This window comes from Rhyacophila brunnea, unplaced genomic scaffold, assembly GCF_057557595.1.
Source record: "Rhyacophila brunnea isolate RB1 unplaced genomic scaffold, BYU_Rbru_1.0 scaffold_15, whole genome shotgun sequence".
In the NCBI taxonomy this organism is placed as follows: Eukaryota; Metazoa; Arthropoda; class Insecta; order Trichoptera; family Rhyacophilidae; genus Rhyacophila; species Rhyacophila brunnea.
The window spans coordinates 2,805,125-2,830,384 of record NW_028232806.1 but is presented as its reverse complement, the minus strand read 5'-3'; the positions used below and the strand labels follow the sequence as shown (position 1 = coordinate 2,830,384).

At 31.4% G+C, this 25,260-nt stretch overlaps 1 protein-coding gene across 4 annotated transcripts in view; it reads right to left on the bottom strand.

The window, feature by feature from the left end:
- Window positions 1-13,614: 13,614 nt before the first annotated feature.
- qvr (glycosylphosphatidylinositol-anchored protein quiver) overlaps window positions 13,615-25,260 on the bottom strand; it is a 47,524-nt gene continuing 35,878 nt past the window's right edge. For 2 of the 4 annotated variants that reach the window (XM_085942959.1, XM_085942958.1), the window contains exons 4-5: window positions 16,177-16,323; window positions 13,615-14,462 (exon numbers count right to left, since the gene is read on the bottom strand). In XM_085942959.1, the coding sequence (XP_085799085.1) occupies window positions 14,245-14,462; window positions 16,177-16,323 (365 nt within the window). In that variant the 3' untranslated portion in view covers window positions 13,615-14,244. Of the gene's footprint in view, window positions 14,463-16,176; window positions 16,324-23,864; window positions 23,913-25,260 lie in introns of all 4 variants that reach the window. The other 2 variants (XM_085942960.1, XM_085942961.1) reach the window with 2 other exon arrangements.

The following is a 25,260-nucleotide window of genomic DNA, read 5'->3' as shown; positions in this document are numbered from 1 at the left end:
AGCAAAAGATTACAAGGTCCTAAGGCATATTATTCTTGTGAAAAAAATATACCATTCGAACAAACAATATTACAAATTAAATTAAGTACTAAGAAATTGTTACTAATTCCAATTATGTACTAAAATTAATTCACACATTTTATCGATTAGGTTAATTTTTTTAACGAAAGTCAAGGCACTTGTGGCTTTGTAATTTTACGCTCACGAAATATGGAAAAGAATTTGACCGATGACATGATTAAAATCATTGTGAAATAAATAAGTTTTAAAAGAGCTGCATTTTCATAGAGAAATGAAAAAATAATTAAAATAAAATATAGAACTTAATTAATTAATAATTTTGTAATTTTACATTAAAATTAAAGAGTACAAAAAACCACTACGAAATGCAAAAAATATTACTTAATTAATCTATAATTATATAAAAAACAAAAAAAAACTTGGTAAAGTAAATAATTAAATACCATTTTTTCTTTTCTATATTGCAACACTGCAACTCTTTTGCTTTGTAAATACTTATTTACCAAAATAATAATTAAGTGTTATTTTTGAAGTGTCAATTTTTTGAAAATTTAGTAAGCTTTAAGCCTTTTTATAAAATCAGGCGCCATGCTTTATCTAATTTGTTACTAATTATTTTAGAAGAGTATTAGAAAATAAATATGAGGATGTTTTGCCAAAAGGTTATAACGCCGAGTACACACAATGATTGTTGTAATTGCTATAAATCTTTGTGACGGTGAATTATTTCCCATAAACCATATTAATAACGCACTTATAGTTAGTGGATTATTCCATAGGTCTTGATACGAATTATAACAAACAGTGACATCTGTTTAAAAAAATATAATTTTAATTTATTAAAAAATAATAGATGGCAATAGTGTATTTGAATGAAACACTAACTTTATAAATTATTGTTTCCTATCTACATGGTATTGTAGAAGGTTGTCGAATTTAGATTTATCCATATGCACTATTTCGATATATCTGTAGTGTTCAGCTAAAACTAAATAAGTCGATTTTGATCAAAAACACAATTTGATACTTGGTAGGTACCTTTTTGCTGTACTGCGGGTGAAAGTTGGTATGTCATCGGTAAATTTGTTGGATACAAGATAAGTAATATATAACTAGTTTTACGTTAAGTATAAATTTTAATGATTTTTAACGTCACGTTAAAATATAAAGAAAATCACAATTTAAAGGTACCAATAAAACCCATAATTTTTTTAAAAATTTAGTAGAATTATTTTCTTCTGACACCAAAGAAAGACTTACATAATAATTGTTAGCATTTGTTTTATAATTAATTCATTTATTTCACTTGTTTCGAATATTGAATTTAAAAAATGAATACTATCGATCGATTAACTGGATTACTTGATGGATTTAAATTCTAATTGATTTAAGTTTTGTATTATTCCATCTGAGTCATTTTTTGCGACTCGCGTTTTTTCAGGCGCTATGCCCACTCACCAATGGCAAATGCACACCATGAGAGCACATGGTGCCTGAAGATGCCGAAAGGCGAAACACGGGACGTAAAAAATTACTCAAACAAAATTTAAATTGAAATTTTGTTTACCTCAAAAACTAACACCTCCTCGCAAATCATGCTGCCATGATACTATCAAAGTGCTCTGCTGCAATGTTAATATTTTCGACTAACATAGTTTTTACCTGAACACCGCGTGAATAATATATGAGTTATAGAAATAGGGATAGTTAATAACAATTGATTATTATAACCACGTAATCAATGGTAAAAATTTTGTCAATCCATTCATGCGTGTACTCAGCTATGGGGTAAAAAGTAGGTATTAATTAGTGCACGTAACAATGTTGAGTGAAATTATTTATTACAGTTTGATGGATACACAATGGTCTTTTAAAATGTGGATGTAAAAATATTGCCCAAACATATTGTTGATATATTCTAGTCTAGACCAAAGCGTGAAAAAGGCAATAAGTAACTATATTTGCAAGTATTGATTAGCTGATGTGCCTATAACTAGGAATAATTTGGAAAAAATCACCACTATTTTCAAACAATTGTGTGTATTCAAATACTCAATCTATAATTTTCCTCAAAATTTTCATCACCCGCACGCAAACAATAAATATTGAATTAAAACGTTTATCACAATAATAACAATGTCCAAGAGTTTTAAATTAACCTCACATAATCTATACCAATTCAATTTTAGCTATTAGGTTTCTAATTATCGGTTTAAATTAAAAACACAGTTTTTAATTATTTAATTAAAAACGATTTGTTAAAAAAAAACCATGATAAATGAATATGTTTTATTATAGTTTTGAAACGAACTTATTAATCTGTGTTAATTCTACTTTAATTACGTTATTTACGTTGACAGCTGTTTTGGGCTATAAAGCCATCTTCCTGTCGGCTGTCAACATAAATAACTTAATTAAAATAAAATTAACAAAAACAACTTTAATACTATCGACTGAAGGTACTTGATGGAATTTGAATTTAAATTCTAATGGATTCAAGCTCTGTACTAAGTACTCTGTACTGTTAAGTCGTTTTTTTGCGACCCGGGTTTCGCCTTTCGGCATCTTCAGGCGCCATGTACACTCGCCAAAGGTAAACACACACTGACAACAAACTCTCTTTACTCTAGCTTATATAAGAAATCAATTCAATAAAGTAGGTAAAAACTCCATTACCTACCTATCAAGTCAAATGTTACAAAAAATACAATAAACAACTTATGAATAGTTGAAGTGATGGAGTTTTAACCTACTTTATTGTATTGATTTATTATATAAGCTAAAGTAAAGAGAGTTCGTTATCAGTGTGTGTTTACCTTTGGCGAGTGTACACGGCGCCTGAAGATGCCGAAAGGCGAAACCCGGGTCGCAAAAAACGACTTAAATGGAATAGTGCAGAGCTTGAATCCATTAGAATTTAAAAACAACTTTGTTTTAAAACCACTATAATGGAGTTCTACCACGTAAACGCCAATTAATTTAATCAATTAATTAATATTATGTTTTATGATAAATCTGTTTTTTAGTCACTTGAATGAAGAAATATCATAGCAGTCATATTGTAAATATTTTTATAACAATAGATCTTTGAAACGTTCAAATTCACACGTCACATGAATGTGACGGATCAGTTTTGAATTTTTTAGTGACAATTTTGAACATGATAGATCCATAATATTTGAAAATACGAGATCATTTTTGTTGAATAAAAACAAGATTCATCTTTGAGGTGTATAATATAGAGTTATATCACTTATTACTATGGAAACTATTAGGTACCATGTAAATCTCTTGCAATTGACTCAAATATCCTTTTAAACTTCCTGAACACTGTATTTTGCATTTTATTATTATGAAAAACAATTAATTCAAATTCGTTGTGTATTCGATGGTGTGGGTATTGAATGCAGAAAAATTGCTGTCTATAGTGAGATCTTCAACTACGAGATGGTGATGAATTAAATAAAAAATATTAATATTGCAAAATGGTTCTGATGTCTCGATTTCATGCTTTAATCTAAACTGATCGGTGTCTGTTCATAAATGAAACAAATTTTAACAAGATCATATTATATTATCCATTGCAATGCATAAATTCATCGATTTACTAACTCGAGATGAATTAATAATTATATTTTAATGTAGTCAAAATGACACCATTAGCTATACATGTACAGTTAGGTTAGTATTGTTATTAAAAATTTAAATAATTCTATTTAAATGAATTTGAAATCGTCAAAATTGTCTTTATAGTTGAATTATAAAAATATGTGTTCTTTTATATTCATATAAGATCATTAAATTTATAAACAGACACCAATATAAAATATTATTGTTACAAGGTCCACAGCTTGTGGAAAGAAATATTTTCAAAAATAACAAGTCCAGTTCAAAAATACAATGGATGAATATAACTTTATTAAGTGAATTTTAAAAGATTACTATAATAATTATTGAATGTGGTTCAAAATACTATAACTAAATAAAAACTGTCGATATTCATTATGATTATTTCATTCATCAAGAATTATTAACACTTTTAAGTGTTGATTCGAATCTTTACATAGATTACTTTTTTATTTATTTTTATAATATCTTGAACCATTTTAGGTTGATTATTTTTTTTATTAATTCAACAAGGAAATAAAAATGCCAGACCAAATTCAACCAGGTAATTTATTCTCAGAGTAAAATTAATATCTGAATATATTTTTGATTTCCTTCTTGAAATAGAATTATATTATTTTACACATGCAGTTGTTAATAATATGATGTATGATATACTATCTCAGTGGTCTGTAAAAGAACACGGCAGAAAAAAACCATTATATCCGGATTGAATCTTCGCTAAGTAAAAAAATTATTCCTAAACCATACTATATAAATTTGTCTCAAATTTTTTTCTGACGAGTCCCCCTTCAAAAATATACTCTATTTACATAATAATGTGACATTTTATAAAACAAAACATGATAAAATGGTGTTTCGATTGATCTTTGTCATTCTAGAAGCTAATTATTATTGTTTTCAATATAAAATTTTAACCTACATAACAAACTCTAGTTAAATCTTATATTTTTTTTTTGGTTGATATCGTTTATAGTAAAGAAGCATTTGTTGTCTTTCAACCTTTCACTGCGTGCACCAATCAGGTTCAAATAACCATTATACCTACTCATTTTTATGTAAATATTAATGCTTACGAAACACTGTTGGTAATAAATCGGGAATATATATTTACATCTGCTGGCAACACTATTTATTTAATTCTTTAGGGTAAAGTCGTGATTATATGCTGCACGTCACATATTATCAGGTGACGTCACAGTAAGCTGAGTTTGATATTTAAAATATTATCAGACTGATATTCCCATCCCGTAGTACATTTTGAACCTTTAAACAAACATTGTCAGTTAGCAAAATCTGCCGAAATCACCAGAACAACAATGAGGTCACCTCAGTTTTACCGCACTGTATCGACACCTCAAAAAAAAGAAAGAAGACATGCCTACACATTTTAGTTTTTTGAAACTGTTGAAATTAATTGAAATTAGCATGAATAATGAATAATAATACAAAATAACATTAGAGTTGACACTCTCCATCATAGTATTTACAGACGGTGATCGTTCAAAATATTCTGCAAAATGACGAAACAGTAGACTAAATTTGTCACCGTGACAGCGTGACAATACATGATGTCCATCTCAATATAATCAACAACTTTTCTTGCAGTTCAGTCAGGGCTATTACGTATTATAGAAAGGATTGTTTCATTAGTATTTTATACCATATTATAACTATCATTGTTTGATTGTATTAATTTATTTAATACAAAATGTATGAAATGTTTCTATATATATCTTCCAAAATTATTACCAACAGTGTTTACCTATCTATAAAATAAAAATAGTCAAACGTACACGTCCCATCATATTATTTTGGAATGAAATTATTGTTATAATAATATGTTCCATTGTATAATCGAGTTCCTATATATAACTAGTCAATATAAAAATTTTACACAACATATTAATAACTAAACGACCCAAGCAATTAAATTGTCTGCAGCGCGACCGTTTCACAGTCATAAACGAAAAACATTCGTATTATCAATTTTTCCTTATCTATGAAAACAATTAGGTACCTAGTTTTTTTTTTTTTAGATTAATCGCAGTGTTAAATTTATTATATACATGAGCAAGAATTCATTTTAACAAATTCTCATCATCCGTAACTGAATTAATAAATTTCATTACGATGCGTCATAAAATTTCTGTATTCATACATTGCCGTATATTTCTACAAATTTTATTCAAATTTCGATTTTTGTCGCAATCATTAATTACGACAATCATTTTTATTCAATTAATAATGTCTTACGAAAGGGTTTTTTGAAAACGTACTAGATTTTAATAACAAAAAAAAAACCCCTAATCAAGATGCGCGAATTTCTAATAATAATACGAATTAAATAAACTATTTGGAAGGAATATTTTAATATGTATTTGAATCTTATTTATTTTCCTTTATTGCTTATGTTAAAGAGTATAAAATGAAAACTATGTTACATTGACGATAATAAATTTTAATTATGTCGATGGTGATATGCTAAAAAATGTTGCTTTTGTGAATTTTCAACCTTAACGTTACAATTAAAAATTAAAAGACATAAATCATTACAAATACGATCGATACACAGGCTTTGAATAGATTATTTTACTTGATAAAAATTATAGTAACTTTCTATCTAAAGATTAAACTTTCAGCAAGATAAGACATTTTTGGTATTGGATTATAGTGACATCTATGTATTGAATAAAAAATCTATGTTAGAATAAGTCAATAGTTAAAAATAGGACATATGTTTTTTTTGAAACAAGTTATTGAGAAATTACTGTTTTATGAGACTTTTTTATTGCTTTTAATTCAGTAACATGTAATAACGATTGTGTAAAATTTTAAACAGTAAACATTCAAAGTAGATGTTTTCAATTGATCTTAGAAAAGATAAGGACCGTGTTCACAGAATGTTAGCGGCAGAGTATCTTCCTCTAATGCTGTCAGATGCGGGTTCAAATTCTATATTTGGCATAATTTTCATTGTATTTTTTCAATATGCATTTTATCCAGAGAAAAATTCTTTTAAAATTTTAAATATATTCTTCTACCTATAAAATATCCAAAATTATGTAAGTTGGCATAATTTCAGATAATTTATAGATAGACGAATATTTTTTGACTATTATCAATTATGGCTTGGTGCAGAGTTTAATTGAATTTTAAAAACAAACCAATACTATCTACAATTTGTAGTCTTAGTTCAATGAAAATAAATAAGTATGATTGACAAACTTTAGTGTGCCCACGATGGTCGAGCGCCTAACGTGTCGCCTTATAATGGTCATGGGTCCCTGGTTTGAACCCAGCAGCAAACTAATTTTTAAAATAGCAGATATACTGGATTATTTGTTAGGTTAGGTTTTCATTCTTGAATTCATGAATTTTGCCTAAATCAGCTATGAAAATTGAATTAATGTTCATATTGAATCTAATAAAATTAGAGACCGTATAGTGTAAGGTCACGTCTTTCCAATAAGAAAACTCACGGTGAACTGCTCCACGGTAAAATGTTTTACGTACAATTTACATGTAACCGATCTCAATCTCGGTTCTGTGCCAAAGTGAACATGTTCGCGGATATGGCCAGGCGTACAGTGCCGGCCATACAAAAAACGAGAACTTATTCGCCTGTCTTTGAAGACAGAATGCCAGTCTCAGGGGTTTGTTTTGAATAATTTTAAATTCGGAAGAATACTGGTCCAATAATGAGACATTTAGCATATGATCGGTAAGTGGTAATGGTAAATTCGCAGCCTCTCACTTTCCGCCATACAAAACCTCCCGGCACAGATCAGGTTTTAACAGCCTTCCTCTACACTTCGTTACAGGAAATATAGTATAATTTGACCAGATCAAGTCATTAAAAAAAACATATGCCCTTATTGTTTTACGTATCTTTAAGACCTTATGAAAATGTATGATTAGCCGGATTATTATGTTATCTAATTAGAGCTATGATATCTTCTAAAGCGATAAAAAATTATGTTGATTATTTATTAAAGCCAGATAAAAGTCACCTTCATAGCAGCGGGCTTAGAATCTTAAAAAAAACTTCATCAATCTATTATAATTCGCTATTTGACAGAAAAATTGGTATAGCTCATGTTCATCTATAACTAGTACTATTAAGTTTTATATATATCACAACCGATGTGATTAAGTAGGTGTGTAAGTGAATAATGCACATTTTATAACGACTATTATAAGGTACTATCCTAGTCATAAAAAGAAATATTTCAAGAAAACGGCTTAGCCGTTAGAAGATACTTAAATGTGTACGAGGATAATTATTATTAGATATTTTGAAACCACTGTGAATATATTGGTAAGTAAAAAATTCAAAATCTTTACAATAAAATATTTTTAACCCACTAACATAACTACAAAGTCTTATGTAACATAGGACCTTTTGATACATTCAAAGAAAATGATTTGAATGTACTACAGATGTTTTACACCAAAATAACAACAAGATTTTGCCATTCTTTTCTTCACACATGTAAGACTAATGTCAAAATTTAATTGTTTTCTTTTGTAAAATTCCATACATGAACGCAAGGCGGGCTTTGACAATGAAGAATGCATTGTTACAACTTCTGTTAAGTCAAAAATTATTCGTATGAAGTTACTATGCTTTTTTTTTGTAGACTTTCAATCACACAAAAAAATAAACAAAAGACAAACAGAACTTATCAAGTCAAAAGAGCGTAAAATATATTTTCATAAAAATGAGTCGCTTTTCAGGTTAAATTGTTTCATCCCATCAGCAAGTGTTATTTTGGGACGAAGTCTCATTTTTCTCTCCTGCAAATCGTATTTACGACCGTTTGTCTTATCAACCTCGATATTGTGTCGTAAAGTCATCTTAGGCAGAAAATTAAAAAGTATTTTAAGGCTATTATTTATTTGAAAAATATGTAATAGTATGTTAATGGGTTAAATTGATAAAATTACAGATTGCAATATATTGGGAAGTTAAATAATTGCAAATGTCAAATGTTGAGCCTGTGTATTTTTAAATAAATCATAGAGATGGCGCCGGTCTGATTCTACAAAACGATTTCTATATTTAAACCATAGACGAAACTTCTTAGTGTTTAAACATGATTTGATTTGGAAGAGCGATTATTATTGTTGTTGGTTTTAGAAAATTATTATATGTTAAAATTAAACACGTATTATAATATGCGAAACCAATAGACAATTCGTGTTGGACGTTAATAATTGGCTAATGATATGATATATCGATTAAAAATAACATAAAATAATTATTAATGATCACGAGTATGAATAGAATCTAATGTCCGACATCCAATTGTTGCATATCTGCGTATCGTGTCATCGTTGCGATACAGTGATCAGAGATTTTTTTCTTTTCTTTTTAAGACTACAAAAGCCATGATATCCAATGACAGTACCAATGACAGTGCCAGTAGTATTAGCATGGCGTGAAATATTCACTGAAATAACAAAGCTTTCAGAAAATCACATAGATGTATAGTTACCTCACCGGGAATCGAAGCTGTGGCTCCCGGAAGAGAAACTAGTCCGTACGCACTAGGCGACAATGAACATTACACCATAGCTTGTCAAAATGAGTCAGATCAAAGCAAAAGGTCTTACTATTACAAGATGGACGGTCATGAAATTTTAGTATTAAAACACTTGATCGGATGGTTTGTAGTTTTTTTTAACTTTTGGATACAAATGACATATTTATGATTGTTCATTGAAATATTATTCTCTACAATTAACTATCTACATATGTTCTGCTGTGAACTTGCAAAATATGTTATTGAATAAAAAAGGTGAACTTATCGGTGCAGTCAGAAAGGAAATCCTTCAAATTCAATATCTCCCGTGTTCTCTGTTTTGATACGGATGCATAGTGACGATAAGGGAACGATCAGTCACTATCACATTGTATCATATTGCTGGATGAGACGCAACAATGAAACGATACAACAAGTGGACACCGGTTTTAAGACCTCATTAAAAATAATGCACCAAACTAAATATATCATAAATGTATAAAGCGACATCACCACTATTGACTGTGATAACAAAATTATAATTTAAAATTACATAATTATGGTAAAAAATGTTTCCCTGATTCTCTAGTGAGCAAGCCACACTATGGCCCCTTAAATCTATTTCGGTTTACAACTTATAATCTACTAGTAATATTAATAATAACTATAATATTAAAGTGTTACGCAACTGCAAGCGATGTTGCATAGTAATAATTATCAATTTAACTCTATAATGATTTATATTAAATCTAAAAACAAAAATAAAAACAATCCCCGCCGTCGGTGTAATATTTGTAAAATTTTAATAAGCGTGTTTTTAATAATCTTCCATATCTTGCACAATTTTACAGTGACATCTGTGAACGGCTTGTCAAAGCACCAGTGCGAGGTTGCACTTGCCTTTCATAGATGTCATCATTGTCAAAGGGGAATGTCAAAATAATAATTGAAAAATAAAAATACCGACGGCGAGCTTTAAAAATATTCATTATGAACTGCATGCTCTAAAGAAATCTAATCATCTAATTTATCACAATATTTTCAATACTCTACAACTTCGGACTTTCTTTTACAGATTTATTAATGATTTATAATAACGAAAATAAAACGGGTTTGAATATTCGATATTGCAAAATAATTTAAAATGTAAACAATAAAATATTACATAATATAATATTATTTTTTTTTAATACGGCTAAAGCGAATATCTTTAGAATTATTTTGCAATACCCAAATAAATTTCTAATCAATAAATGAATACAAAAAACACTATTAATCAGCTGATATTAAAATACTGCCATTTCAATTAAAAAAAAACCTTTACAGACAATAATTAAAATAATTAATTTGTTCTATCATAATGATATTATAAAACGATAAAAATATTAAATAAAATAACAATAAAATTTTATTATCATTTAGATGTTTCATCGTGTCTTTTTTTTTAAATCATTGCCAAATGCAAAACTTCTAGTTCATTAATTAAATGTTTATTTTAAAACAGTTTTTAAGTAATTATTCGGCGGTTAGTATTTTTAAATTATATTCATACACTGACATCTTACAGAATTTCTTTAAACATTTTTTAAAAATCTGCCATAGTTATAATAGATAATATATTTTTGAAAATAATCAATGTGTGAATATAATTCATAATAATATAATAGATTCTTGTCCTAGCTATTTTCGATTTAAAAAAAATATTGTTAACTCACTACGTATCTTGGAAAACAAGAGTGTTGCCATAAAAGATAGACGAACGCGTCATAATGCCCTAAATAAGCAATAATAATTACTAACTACAAGCAATGTAGGTAAGGATTAATAATAATTTAATTTCTTTGGTAAAGAAATATCTATATTATGCAAAATTTGAAGCATCTAGTTAAATTATTGAGTATTATATTTATTCAAGGGACTTATTAAATCTTATTATACGTATATACTTAGTAAAAATGAAGGATATTATATAATAAGGCGTGATTTAGATATTTTAAAAAGTTTTACGGGGGATAATTTCTTTCGTTATATGGCAACACTCCAGTGTTCGAAGAAAATGAAAATCATGCGTTTTGTTAGTATCATAATATAATAATAGTATCAATCACTTTTTCGTTATTTAAATATATAAAATTATTTTGCGCATGCGTCGTGCACAACTACGTTATTAATTAATAATTCTAGTAAAAATTTTAAGAGCCACTAACGTAGTCCAACCTGGCCGCACTCTCTCACTATAGATACCATAAACACGTTTGAAATTTATAATATATCGATAGATTAACATTGAAAGCTATTTTTATAATACGAATTATGTAATTCGAATTACGAATTACTATTTCAAGAACATTTTTATATTTGATAGGCTTCGTTGATTTTTAAGACAATTATAATAACTCAAAAGGGCTTTCAGAATAATATTATGTTGTGAATCCATACAAGATTTTTGATAATGCATTAAAATTAATCCTGTATATAGGGCATAAATCCAATAAGAGTGTTTATTATACATCATGATCTCGTCATAAAATTATTGTTTTAGCCCTTGAATTAAATTAGCTTATATCTTATTATATATAAGCTGAATTATTTTTCCAACTATATGAGTACCTACTCACTTCAATAAAATCTTCAAAATCAATTGAAAGTTTCCTTTTCAATAAGGAAGTATACATTGACGGAGTTTCTAAATATGAGAGTTAGAATATTTTCTGTTTATATTATTGATTGTTTTGAACATTTTTTTAAAAATTTACTACTGGTACATTTTATAGAATTGGTGTGAAACAAGGCTTACACCTTGGTACCCATTTATTCAAAATTATATGAAGCATCACAAAAGTCATTAAATTTATCAAATATTCTTCGATAATTATATTATAAACGTCTAGAATAGCATAATATTATATGTCGCCGAGTTGTTTTATGATTATTTATCGTTCATTCTGCGGTATCCACGATAGAAAGTGTCAGCCATTGTTGCACTGCGTCATTTCATTACCCAAGCCAAAGCGTAAACGCCATGTCAATTTATTTGTAATATTATATTTAATTTGTTGTGAATATTATGGAATTTTGCTTGGGTACATCATTAATACTCCATGAGCGTATACTAATATAATGACCATTTGATAACTTTGCTCATGTGACGTCAGGATTTCGCAGTAGATATAAATTAACATTGGATACTTGAAAGGAAACCAATTTAAGAGACGTTAACTTTGAGTACAGATCCTTGGTGGTGAGCAGCACCACTTACAGGCTTAAGATTGGATCATGGATTTCTGGCATTCAAAAACCATCACGAGCCGAGTTTCTTCAATTACATGGTTTTTGAACTCAATAGTAACCAAAATCATTAACATCTTCCATATTAATATAATATGGATTGATGGTTTTTACAAGGATTATAGAAAAGACACTTTAAAGAAGGTATATTATTTTCGATTCATTAGGATTGAACAATAAAAAAATGTTCTATTGTCAAATAATCTTTTTCACTCTTGAGCGTTGGCCTATTGCGTCGTGGGTCTCAGGTCGGAATCCTGGGTCTGGCAAGTACACATATTGTTTTTCAATTTGTGTATGAGTCAGAGTATGGACCTAATAAGTTGAGCAAGTGGCTGACATCCATTTCTCGTAAAAACAAAATCTGTCAATACACACCTTCACTCTGTGGAGGCCCATATGATCCTATTAGGATTGGACATGGTCGGAATTTTTCTGTGAACTGTGAATGTTCTAGCGAATGGCTCAGAGTTTGGACATACATACGAACGTTGAGAGAAAGATCTTTAAATTCAGAGCAATAGAATAGAGTCTGGTGAATAAGTTGGGTACAACTGGGTTCTATCATCTATTTGTGGTGCCAAGAATAGATTGTTTCATATAATTGGACGAACCACATGATAAGGATCACACAGAAGATGGAATAAGGCGAGGAAGACCCAAATTGAGATGATTTGACTTTATAAGCAGAGATGTCCCCGATTTGGCTACATGTGAAGAGTGGTAACGTGAGGTAACCCCAGTCTGGAAATTTCAAACATTGTTTTTCAGTGTGGTATGGACCTAATAGTTTAAGTAAGTAGCTAAAATTTGTTAAGAAATATCTTTTTAGATTGATCAATATCTATAATTATTATTGATTGTAGACCTAACGAAAATAAAATATAGTCAATTAACACGGTGGAAAAGAGCAAAGTTATCAAATGGCCGTTCATTAAATATGTTCTCATTCCAAAGAACATGCAAAATTGCACATAATCACCAGGATTTCGTAGGACAAGACAAATGTACTTGCAAATTTGTCTCATGTTTGTAATTATCAGGTACAGACTGTAAGAGACGGACTAATCCACTTCGCGGTAAAGACTTGGGAAGGGTTTCGAAACGGGGATAGATGGAAAAATTTGGTAAACAAAAGCAGAATTTTTTTAAGAATGTAACAACAGTAAAAACTGCTGGTAGAGGGTAATGGATGCTGAGGAAAAGTGTGAAAACATTTGCCAGGAGTTATTATAGCATTCAGGATTTTTACTAATTTACTGCATGTTAGGAGTGATGCGTAATATTTTTTGTTAGGATGGAAAGCTTTTTTAAATATTGTGTAGTAATGGCTGATGAAGGAATATAGAATTACAGGAAAAATGTGGTATAACTTTTGTGTTTTAATTGAGTTTTTTTCAAGAAAAGGATTTGTAAAGATGTATCCCTCAGTTGAGGAATGAATACTTTCGTTCTTGGAGTATGGGATTCTTTGAGGAGTGTTGGAGTATACGCTTGGAAACGTTGTCGTTTTGAGCTGTAAACAGAGGAAATGTAGCGCAAAGAACGACCACTTTTGTAAAAAATGTTCTGTTCTTTTCAGCGCCGCAGGGTGAGGGTCTTTTTGCCGGCAGAACGAAACAACAAGCATACCGTTCGGAGAAGAGTGGTCCCGATCACCGGACGTATCGGCGTCAGACCAGTATTCTCCGCGATTGTGACAATTACTAATGTCATTTTGAGTTAGGAGCGCCTTGTCGCGATCGCTAGGGGCGTCGTGGCCAGCCGCGTTGCCCCCGACTCAACTGGCCACTGCTTTGGCCGCGATTGCCACGGCCAGTATGGCCAGGACGGCGAGGAGCGGGGGCGGACGGGCGTGCCGCGGCGCCCTGTTGCACATGTCTTCCTCGCAGAAGCACATGTGCCCCGTGCCGGAACTTTCCATCATGCACACGTGGTCCACCATGAAGAGGTTGATCTGCAGCTGCGATGTACACGTCCGCCGGACTACCTCGTACGCTGAAAGTTAAGTCACGGTAATTAGTTCACAACGATAGAAAAAACTTATCGATCAAAAATGTATAATATTTTTTCTGACGGAACCATCTGTAATTTTCATATAAACATCGCTTATCATCACCTTACTATTAAGACCTCGTAAGTCCGATATTATGGAAAAATGAAGTTTTGTTTTTCAACAAAAGTATTTTAAATGATATCAAAACCTCGGTTCTCTAGACTAGTATGCTGTCCATCTATCCACAAATTTTAAAAACTCGTAGGTCTCCTCGTTTCAAACATGGAATCAAAACCTCGTATTTCACAACCAGTGTTACCAGATTCATCGATTAGAGGGGTGTTTAAAAAATTGGTTGTATTACGTTTTTTCCTTGCCGTCAACATTCTTCTCAAACAGACTTACGAGGTTTTAATAGTAATCTGACGTTATGTCAATGCCAATTTTGTGTGCAAAAAAGTAAGGTAAGTGGTATCTTATCAGGGTTAAAATGAAAATTAGTGGTTCTAGTTGTCTTAACACCCACGACGGTCTAGCCTGAAGCGTCGGGGGTCCCAGGTTCGAATCCTGGGTCTGGCAAGTAGATACACATATTGTTTTTCAATTTGTGTAGAATCAGAGTATGGACCTAATAGGTTGAGCAAATGGTTGACATCCATTTCTCGTAAAAAAAAAAAACAAAATTTGTTTATACAAACCTCCACTCTGTGGAGGCCCATAATATGATCTTATTAGGATCGGACATGGTCCGGGGGGGGGGTATGTCTTATTATCACTTTCATATGTTAATAACTAATAAATACCATCTACATATTGCTGTCTTAGTTCAATGAAAACAAATACATTCAATTGACAAAATTTATGTCGGATCTCAACAGCCTACCTCCACACTTTGTCACTGGTAAACAGTTACCGCGATACTTTAATTTACACACTATTGGTGCCAGTAAATCTATGCACATGTACAGGCTCTATTAGGCTCCATTTCTATAAAAGATTTTCTTCAACATTTAGTTAGTAAGTATATTCCACAGAATATAATATGAAATATGGTTCCCACTAATAATTATCAATTGACTTTTCGCGGGTCTTGTTGTTGGTGAATGTTACGGCTGTATTTGGGGATGACCAGGAAGTGTAGATGGAGAGTCGTCAGGAGGAGAGATGAGAAGTCAATATTTGGTGGTGGTTGCTCCGATGGGTGCAGGAGCGAATTTTATTTGCAGCGGTAAACAGTCGGTACAAGAGTATGATGTAACAAGAGCGTTATGTTACAATACTTATGATATTGTCCCGAGGTCCGAACTCGAGGGACAGGATCGATTTACACGAAGCTTATCAGACGGAGATTATGATTGAACTAATAGGTATTTAGACTGACTCTCTCATCAACTATGACCCGCTAATTATATACATGAATATTCGGTAAATTGCGAATGTTGATGATGTTTGCTATTGAGAAATCTGCTGGCTTCTGCATTATTGCACTTCGATGTCACGCGTGTAGAATATGCTGACTGTAGATGCGACGATTGTGCGATAGTTTAAATGACTTGCTAATTATTACAATATTGAAATGATGATGACAAGGCCCAAGGTCATTGACCAGTACAGACTTTCAACGTATAGTTGAACGACAAAAATCGCTACGTTAGAACGCGGCATTAGTTGTTGGTTTTAGGATATTTGAAAATGGAGTTAGTGGTTGAAACTCACGTGACTTGGAATGCCTGACCATCTTGACACAGCATCCGTTGCAGGTCATGAGCGGCGGCTGGTCCCTCGGCAGCGCCGTGTAGTTGAAGGGGTCCTTGCAGCGCAGGTCCGTCCAGCTGTCGCACTCATAGCAGTATATGGAGCGAGCTGGTCACCACACACGCGCGACAACAGACAAACTATAGTCATTATATGAACAACAGATAGACATCCATAGGCAAGACCGTTCAAAGTGTATCGTTATCATAGAATAACAAAATTGTTGGGTGTGGTAAGTGATGGGTTTACTTGAAGAGTGTTTCATTATAAAATTTGCAGTTTTGGGGTAAAAGTACTTAAGTCAGTTTGTTTGCAGCTGAGATAATCGGGGTCTAGGACGATTCGGCGCCAGGACAATTGGGCGCCACGCAATAGAAAGAAATTCGAATATAAATAGACGCTCGTGAATTATTTATGTACTTTTAAAATATATATTTAAAATTATTATTTAACACTTGATGAAAATTTTAATATACACACGTAAATAATGATTCAAATGTGTATATTATGTTTAAGTTCGATCAAGAAAAATGTTATTTTATTTTTTATATAAAGCCTCAGACATGATTATTCTCAATCCGCAATAAAAAACATTATGTTACGAGCAAAATGAATTAAAACTACTAAGTAGTTGATAGAAACTTATTAAAATTCCTCGTCTAATTTCTGTAGAAAATCGTAACGAACATACATATATTTTCTCCATTCGATAGTGCGGCGCCCAATTGTCCTGGCGCCCAGTTGTCCCATTCCCAATAATCGGTTTTGAAAAAATCACACCTTTCAAAATACGCTTAGAGATTAATTGGTGTATCTTTTTAATTTTTTTTTTCATTAAGTACTTATTTATGAGTAATTAAGTTTTTGATATTGTGTTAAATTCAATGTTTTGAATACCTAAGTAATTTTACCTTAGAGTTAAAAATGATTTTCTCAATTTAAGCTAGTAGAGTTATAGAAATTAAAATATCTATTTATTTTGCTTACATGTGACAAAATCTATGATTCACAAAAAATTGCACAAAAATCTTAATTTCGTAAAAACTGCGACTTAATAACTTTTACCCTGCAACCACACAAAAATTACCAAATCCTAAAAACATGCATATCTTTCACAGTATTATGTATTAATCGTAAAAAAACCCTTGCAGCACAACTCTATTATTGCACGTTTTATACAAAATTTCGACTAATGACAAGGGTGTCTCTAAACAAGTCATAACATACAAACAAATAAGCCCCGTCTCACATATAAACTTGTCTAGACTGCGACAAGTCGAATTTTTCGATGTAATTTTGTTGTCATTCACAATGATGTTTCACATGTACGGCTGCCAGCATTGCCAAGTTACCGTTTTCTTGCCAGATCTACCATTTTTGAATGGGCATCTAGATTTTGAAATTTGCATCTGGCATTGTTAAGTACATATAGTGTTTTTAACATCGCAAACAGCTTTTTATATTTGTTTGAAAATGTACATGCAGATTTTTATAATATCTATGTCTTGCCAGTAAAATAAATGTAACATAATGATATAAATGTCAGTTTCTAGACACTTTTTTAATTTTGAGAAAATATAGCATTTTTCTCTGAAATCTCGCTTATTTTTTTACCCTATCTGGCAAATATTTGTGAATGACAGTTTACAACACTGAACGCTATTCATAGCCTAGGTGCGATATTTTTGGTAGAAAAGAAAACATATACTTGTCGCATGTACCAAATTTCACTCCGTACGAACCGCAGGTAGAATAGCAAAATGTCGCATGTGTACATACGTGAAGATGCTATTTTTTTGTTCGTCACGGCTGGCATGATCCCGCCTGTATGCGCGGAAGAGAGTTGCAACATTACCGGCTGTTTTGATTTATGTCGCAGTCGAGACGATTTTGTATGTGCGACCGGGCTTATACGTGAAAGATACCTACGTTACGTGCGCCAAACTGTTGACTCAAATAATATTAAATACAATAAAATCCCGTCTTTTATTTTTAAAAGATATACCATAGAGAATCAGTGGATTTACATATATCATAGTCAGCACTCAAAATGGAAAATTTTACGAACCGGAGCACTCGATATTTTTACGAAAATATTTACATAGATTAATATTATATAAATACATAGTTTTTTTTTATTTTATGTATATTTTATAAAAAATAAGTGTGTTAGATTCTTTGTTATATGGCTTGTTTACCTCAGACGGTAAAATTATTTTTTCCACAAAACGGATCGGTAATTTTGGGAATTTTATGAACCGGAACGGCGCTCCGGTGCGCTGCGGTTCATTTAGAGCCCTGGTAGTTCATAAGCCACAGCTAGATATAGTCATGAAGCTATTGGACAGTACTGTGTGTGTTCATAGAGAATATAGACGGGACAATTTTTGTTATTCCATGATAACTATTCAAAAATAGTAATTTAAAAAAATATATGAAAAATGTATTTAATAAATAAGATATTCTAGTTTATACATATTTTTCTTTTTCACACATAAGTTTATAAACAAAACGCGTCTTATATCATCCCTGTTTTGTAAAAAGGGCGAATCAACCATTTTGGTGAAATTGAGATTTTAATGAAAAAACTATTATGTGCCTTACTAGCTTTGTTGTGTAAAAACGGCGAATTTATATCTCCACAGGAAAGTAGGTACTTAAAAACGATAATCGTAAGGGCAAATATCCAATTAGTGTTACGGATAAAAGCGAATGTGACATAATATTAGGCATTTTAAAATATTTTATTTTAAATTGCGACAAACTTTAACTATTGGCACTTAATACTTTGCTCATCGGCGCTCTTCCAAATTGAGCTACTAACTCAATCGGCTTATGTATTCTAAATCAAAGTAGGTACCTACTACTTTTCATTACTAACCGACGTCACGGATCTCTCCAATATTTTATGTTGTAACTTACTCGAACTTGCTAATAATTTTAATTAGATATTTCTTTTATTCAACGAATAATTCACAAGATTTAAGAATGTACCATTCAAATTATTATTGAACATACCTAATTTTGAAAAACACTTCTGAGAAAATATATTATAACCAATAGAAAAAATCATTTTGAAAAAACTAAGACACCCGGCAGGAATCGAACCTGCATCTCTTGGGTTTAAGTATTAAGGGGGTACATGCTCAGCGTAGGTCAAAATGGAGCTTTTATTGCATTTTCAAAGCATGATCCTGGACATTCCTTAAATGTTGTAGTTAATCTATTTATATAATTTTGAAGCCTTATTATCCTTTATATTTATTTTAAACATTTGATGACTGCACTGCTTTTTTTAAACGGTACATGTACGGCAAATGTGTTAATCTTGCCTATTTTTTGAATAATAAAATGCCTAATTCTTGTCAAATTTGGGATAACAGATTATCAATATAATTTTTTATCGTAAATATTTCACTATAATAATGTCGATATAAATTATACTAATGGTTTTATAAATACGTTTAAAAATTAAAAAAAATCTTAACACCACTGCACATGCATGTACTGAAATATGACTATATTCTAAAACATTAGAGCGAGAGGTTTAAAAGAATACTATTTTATGTAATAAAAATACTTTATGCAGTCATCAAATGTTTAAAATAAATATAAAGGATAATAAGGTTTCAAAATTATATAAATAGATTATCTTCAACGTTTAAGGAATGTCCAGGATCATGCTTTGAAAATGCAAGAAAAGCTCCATTTAGACCTACGCTGAGCATGTCCGCCCTTAAGTGCCAATTAATAGTTAAAGTTTGTCGCAATTAGTATGTCACCTCGTAGCACAGTGGTTTATATTATAAAGCGTATTGTAAAGACAGTATTCTTTCTAAGCTTTATTATAAACTTGTTAGACATTTATAATCATCCACAGGTAATTAATAAATAAATGTCAAAAGTTAAAAATCCTCCTCCTGTAAAATAACATTTTGGTTAATTCGCCTTTTTTACAAAACACCGACGATGTACCTGCACAAAAAAAGAGTGTTTCCCAATTAATTTAAGTGACCTTTTATGATAAATTATAAACTAGGTTTTTTTTAAACTTTGCTCCATAGCTAAGAACCAAAATTGCAGCAAGGTATCAAATACAATAAATATCTAGTGAAATATTATATCACACAGACACACAGACTTGAGAAAATCGTGTGTATTGTAACTTAATAGGGAATCGAACCCGGGACACCTGGTATTAGAAGCCTGTGGATTGCGCATTGTATGAAATGATTACGATTATAAGTTATCGTGTCTGGAAATATGTACGAATGCAGTTGGCCGTATCACGGTTCACCGTCAGCTTTTGTATCGGAAATATATTATGATCGTATATAGTATTGAGATCAAATTCATTTCTAAATAAAACACTTAAAAATACCAAATAAAAACCACCGAAATACAGGAGAAAGTCTAGAAAAAAATAGGTAGGTAAAATAATTATAAATTCAATCATATCGTATATACCTATGTATATAAAATAATTCTGAATTATTCAAAATTAGGTTAGCAAGTAGGTGCTCATAAGTATCAAATCGTACTTATCAATATAGTTTTTATGTTTTTATTGAATCGAATAAAAATGCTTCACGAACGTGTCATTTTTGATCTTAATGCTATACGGTCATCTCTTTCCGGTACGACAGCTCACGGTGAACTGTGATACGGTGAAACTTAATAAGTACAATAATTTACAATTTATGTAAACATAAGTTATAACAACTATCAACTCTGTTTTCGTACTGCGTTTTCATAATACGTAACGTGTGAGAAAAACAAATATTATAATAACCAATAGGTATGTTTTATTTAAAAATTTATTTAATTGGAGGTATTAGTTGCAAAGTCAGTTAACTACAGTTTTTTATATTTATTTATTAATTATGTTCTTACCTAATACACACACTTATCTTATAAAAATTTACGGAGATAAACTGACTATGCAACCAATACCTTCAATTTTATTTGAGGGGGTGCCAATAAAAATTCTATAATAATTCTCTATTGTCTATAATCTATTGTCTATACCTACGTTTCGTCACTCCGTTTCTAACTTGTTGTAAATAAAAATTACGTTGAATTGCCAACACAAATGTGTATAGCTTTAGTTTCCCTAAATTGCGTTGAATTGCCGAGACAAACGTTTATAGCTTTAGTTTCCTTACAATGATTATTTAATAGACAGTATTTTATTTTTTTAAAAAACCTCAGAAACATACATATTACTATAGTGCGAAAACATCTTCTTGGCTACGTGTTAAAACTGTGAACTAGCATGCTCCGTCCATTTTAACCGTACTGCCATTATAAACTAATAAGCTCCTCCCATTTAGTAGCCAACAGCGTTTCCTTTGGGTCTATTCTATACTCATCGAACACTAAAGTGACAAATAGTATTAAACTTAGGGTAGGTTTGTATCAAAATATTAGCACTTATTGTAACAATTACACGAAGTTGGTTTTTATTGTTGCAATAAGTGCGATATTTTAACAGCAGCAAGATAGGTGCTGTCAAAATATAGCACTTATTGCAACAATAAAAATCAGCTTCGTGTAATTGTTACAATAAGTGCTAATTTTTTGATACAAACCTACCCTAAGTTTGATAATATTTATCACTTTATCACTTTAGCGGTCGATAAGTATAGAATAGACCCACTTACGTAGTACCAAAAAGATGTTTTCGCACAGTAGAAAGAAATTCTTGAAAAAACAGAAACGAATAGGTTTCGAACTCAGATATATTTAATTATCCGAGTTCTAAACCATTAACATATTTCGGGATCAATCCATCAGTCAATCCAGGCAACATAATATTAGAGTTATTTAAAATTTATTCCGTCAAGAAATAATATTACCGATATGTTTTGTCTGTGGTCAGAAGTAATCTACTATTTTATAAAATTACATCCTGACACAGCTTGCCAATACATAATTATTAATTGAATTTATATTATCTAGTCTAGTAGAGTATGACGATATGTCTGAGAAGAATTCTGCAGTTTTTTGGACATATTGTCAGGCGCGGACCGGACAACCTGGAGAGACTGGTAGTTTTGGGTAGCCTCCAGGGAAGGCGAAGCAGAGGAAGAGCGTCTGCGCGATGGAGCGACCAAGTGAAAGAGCTGACTGGGGGCACCATCCATTCTGCCCTGAGAGAAGCGGAAGATCGAGAAGGATAGAAAGTCTTGGTCGCCCAAAGGATGGCGAAATTTAAATGTGGTCACGATCCTCAGCCATGAGTGCACGACCAAGAAGAGAGAGTAGAGTATACGTTTTATAACTTTGCACTTTTTTTCACTTTTTACTATACTGATACGCCTCTTAAACTGATTACCACGCATAAAATTAGATCAAATAATATTTACTTGTGTTGATATAAATGTAGTAATAAATAAATAGAATACATTTAGAATACATTACACCATTTTCATCCTAGAGAGTGCAAAGTTATAAAGCATCTACATACTCTATATTATAATCAATATTGAATATACTTTTTTTAATAAACCTTCATTTTATGCGTAAATACGTTATAATTAAAATACTCTGGAGAAATGCTGACGTCGGTTAGTAATTAAGGCAGTTGATTTAAGACACATTATCCGAAAGCCAAGAATTAACGCCATTAATTGATAATCATTTCAAGATGTAAAAACTACTACATATAGACCAACTTCTATATCAAGTCTTCTACGTCACAACGCTGTATGCGGTGACACTTGGTTTTTTCCACTTAATACTATTACGTCACGAACTCTTTGCGTGTTGACTTGTCATATTAGATACTCTATCTCTGGCACTATTGAGAGGAATTAAAAACTTTTCTGTTTCTTCTCCTCACGATACTTGTACATTCAAAATAATGTCCTACGTCTGCTAAAAGGTTCAAATAGACTATAATTATGAAAATTGGGCACATATGTGCCAAGAGCGTTTTAGTGTCTATGATCATATCTATGCCATTCCGACATATTATACATACATATTGTATGACAGCTATGACATCGTATTTACACTCTGTGACACCCTGTGACGCCTCAGGACGCCAACATAAGAAACGGGTTTTTCGGCATTTATATGACCGATCGTCATAGAGTCTATTTGAGCCAAAAGGTTTAGGCATTTTAATGTTAATAAAACTTTACGCGATGTCAAACACACACTGTTTAGTTCCAGAAACGATCGTTGTGACGTAGAAGACTCGATATGAAAGTCGCACTGTAGTTAATTCCGTCGTTATTAGATGGGATGCCCGTGGCTTAAATGGTACATCATATTGGCGCGAATCCAGTGGTTATATATTCAAGTCCCGTAGGGCGTAATATTTTTATCACATACTTTTTTTTCTATCTGCCTATCTTAGGTGTTTTCAAATTATGTAGGTATGTTAATTTTTTTTTAAATTAGTTGCCACTATTATGTTTTCATCTATATTATTATATCAAGATGGTATTTTATATTTAGAATTAATTTAGAATCTAGATTAAATCGCATATTACGCAGAGTTAGAAAATGGAGTGACGATTAATTTAGGTGTTCAAAAAAGGTGTAAAGGGTTAAATTTAATTTATAAATTCTTTTTTTTTGCTTACAATACCTGCATTTAGATATTATTGTCAAATAATTATTAATGTTGCCATACTCACTCTGACATTCGGCCTTGGCCAGGGGTGCAGTCGTTAGTGCCAGTAGCACTGAAAACAAAACAAAACAGCGGGTGTTAATGGGTTAAAAGCGACTGGCATACTACACACAACAACATACTATAATGCAATGTATTATTAAATTTCAGAGCAAAAACAACACAGATTTAAACAATACAACTATAAATACATTTTATTTAAATTGTTTAGTTTATTTCCTTAGTTAGAAGTCGGCTTGAGAGTGGGTCGATTGTTTGGGCCCCGCATCAGTTGAAATACGACCTTGTGATGGAGTTAAAAAAAAAATTTGAGACTCCTTTACTTGAGATTGTATGGATACTATCCGTGGCTTTACCCAACTGGCTTCTTCTTTGGTATGCTTAAATATTGTAGTTTAAACACCAGACGATATTATTTATATTTGGTCACGTATTTTTTGCCCACGGTGGCCGCGCGGCTTAATCGTTGGACTATAACGCCGTGGGTCCCAGGTTCGAATCCTGGGTCTGGCAAGTACATATATATTGTTTTTCAATTTGTGTGTGTCAGGGTATGGACCTAATAGGTTGAGCAAGTGGCTGGCATCCATTTCTTGTAAAAAAAAAAAAAAAAACAAAATCTGTCAATACAAACCTCTACTCTGTGGAGGCCCATATGATCCTATTAGGATCAGACATGGTCGAAAGAAGAAAATTTTTTCCGACTTATACGCGGTGACAATAAGAATTCTGCCATTTTTGGTAGTATTTAGCTGTGTGTCTCTGATGATTATCTTAGAAATCGGGAGCATCAGTTGTTTGTTCTCCCAATGTGCAGAATTAACATATTGACATATTCCACCTGCGTAAGGATGAGTAGGTATTGGTAAATATTGTTTTATAAATTCTTAAAATCTTCTTAGCTCATTCGGTGTACTTACTTGTATCTAATTTATATATTTTTTCTATTTACACTAATTTTCTACTGTTTAATAACATAATACTGATCTGTTTCTTTTTTATACAATATTGTCTTAATAATATTTCTTTGGTTGTCATGTTGTGAACGTCTTAAATTAATAATTTGCAATGTTCACTGTATTATGCAATGACATTAATATGGACTAATCATCTGGAAAAGAAGATGACACTCACTTTATTGTCGGGTCTGCCGAATGGCATAATCTGTTGTAACGCCATTACAATAAAGGTGATATTGCTATAAATTCCTGATGCTTTTTGTTGGGTCTGCCGAATGGTTCGGTTCGAACGGGTTCGCTTAAATGAACATTGACATTAGAAACACTGCTCTAACGCCATTACAATAAAGGTCATATTGCTATAAATTCCCGATGTGTGATATCGCATAATCGCGAATTTACTTGCTAGCTACTGTATTGAGTGCGTCGTCCATTTATGTC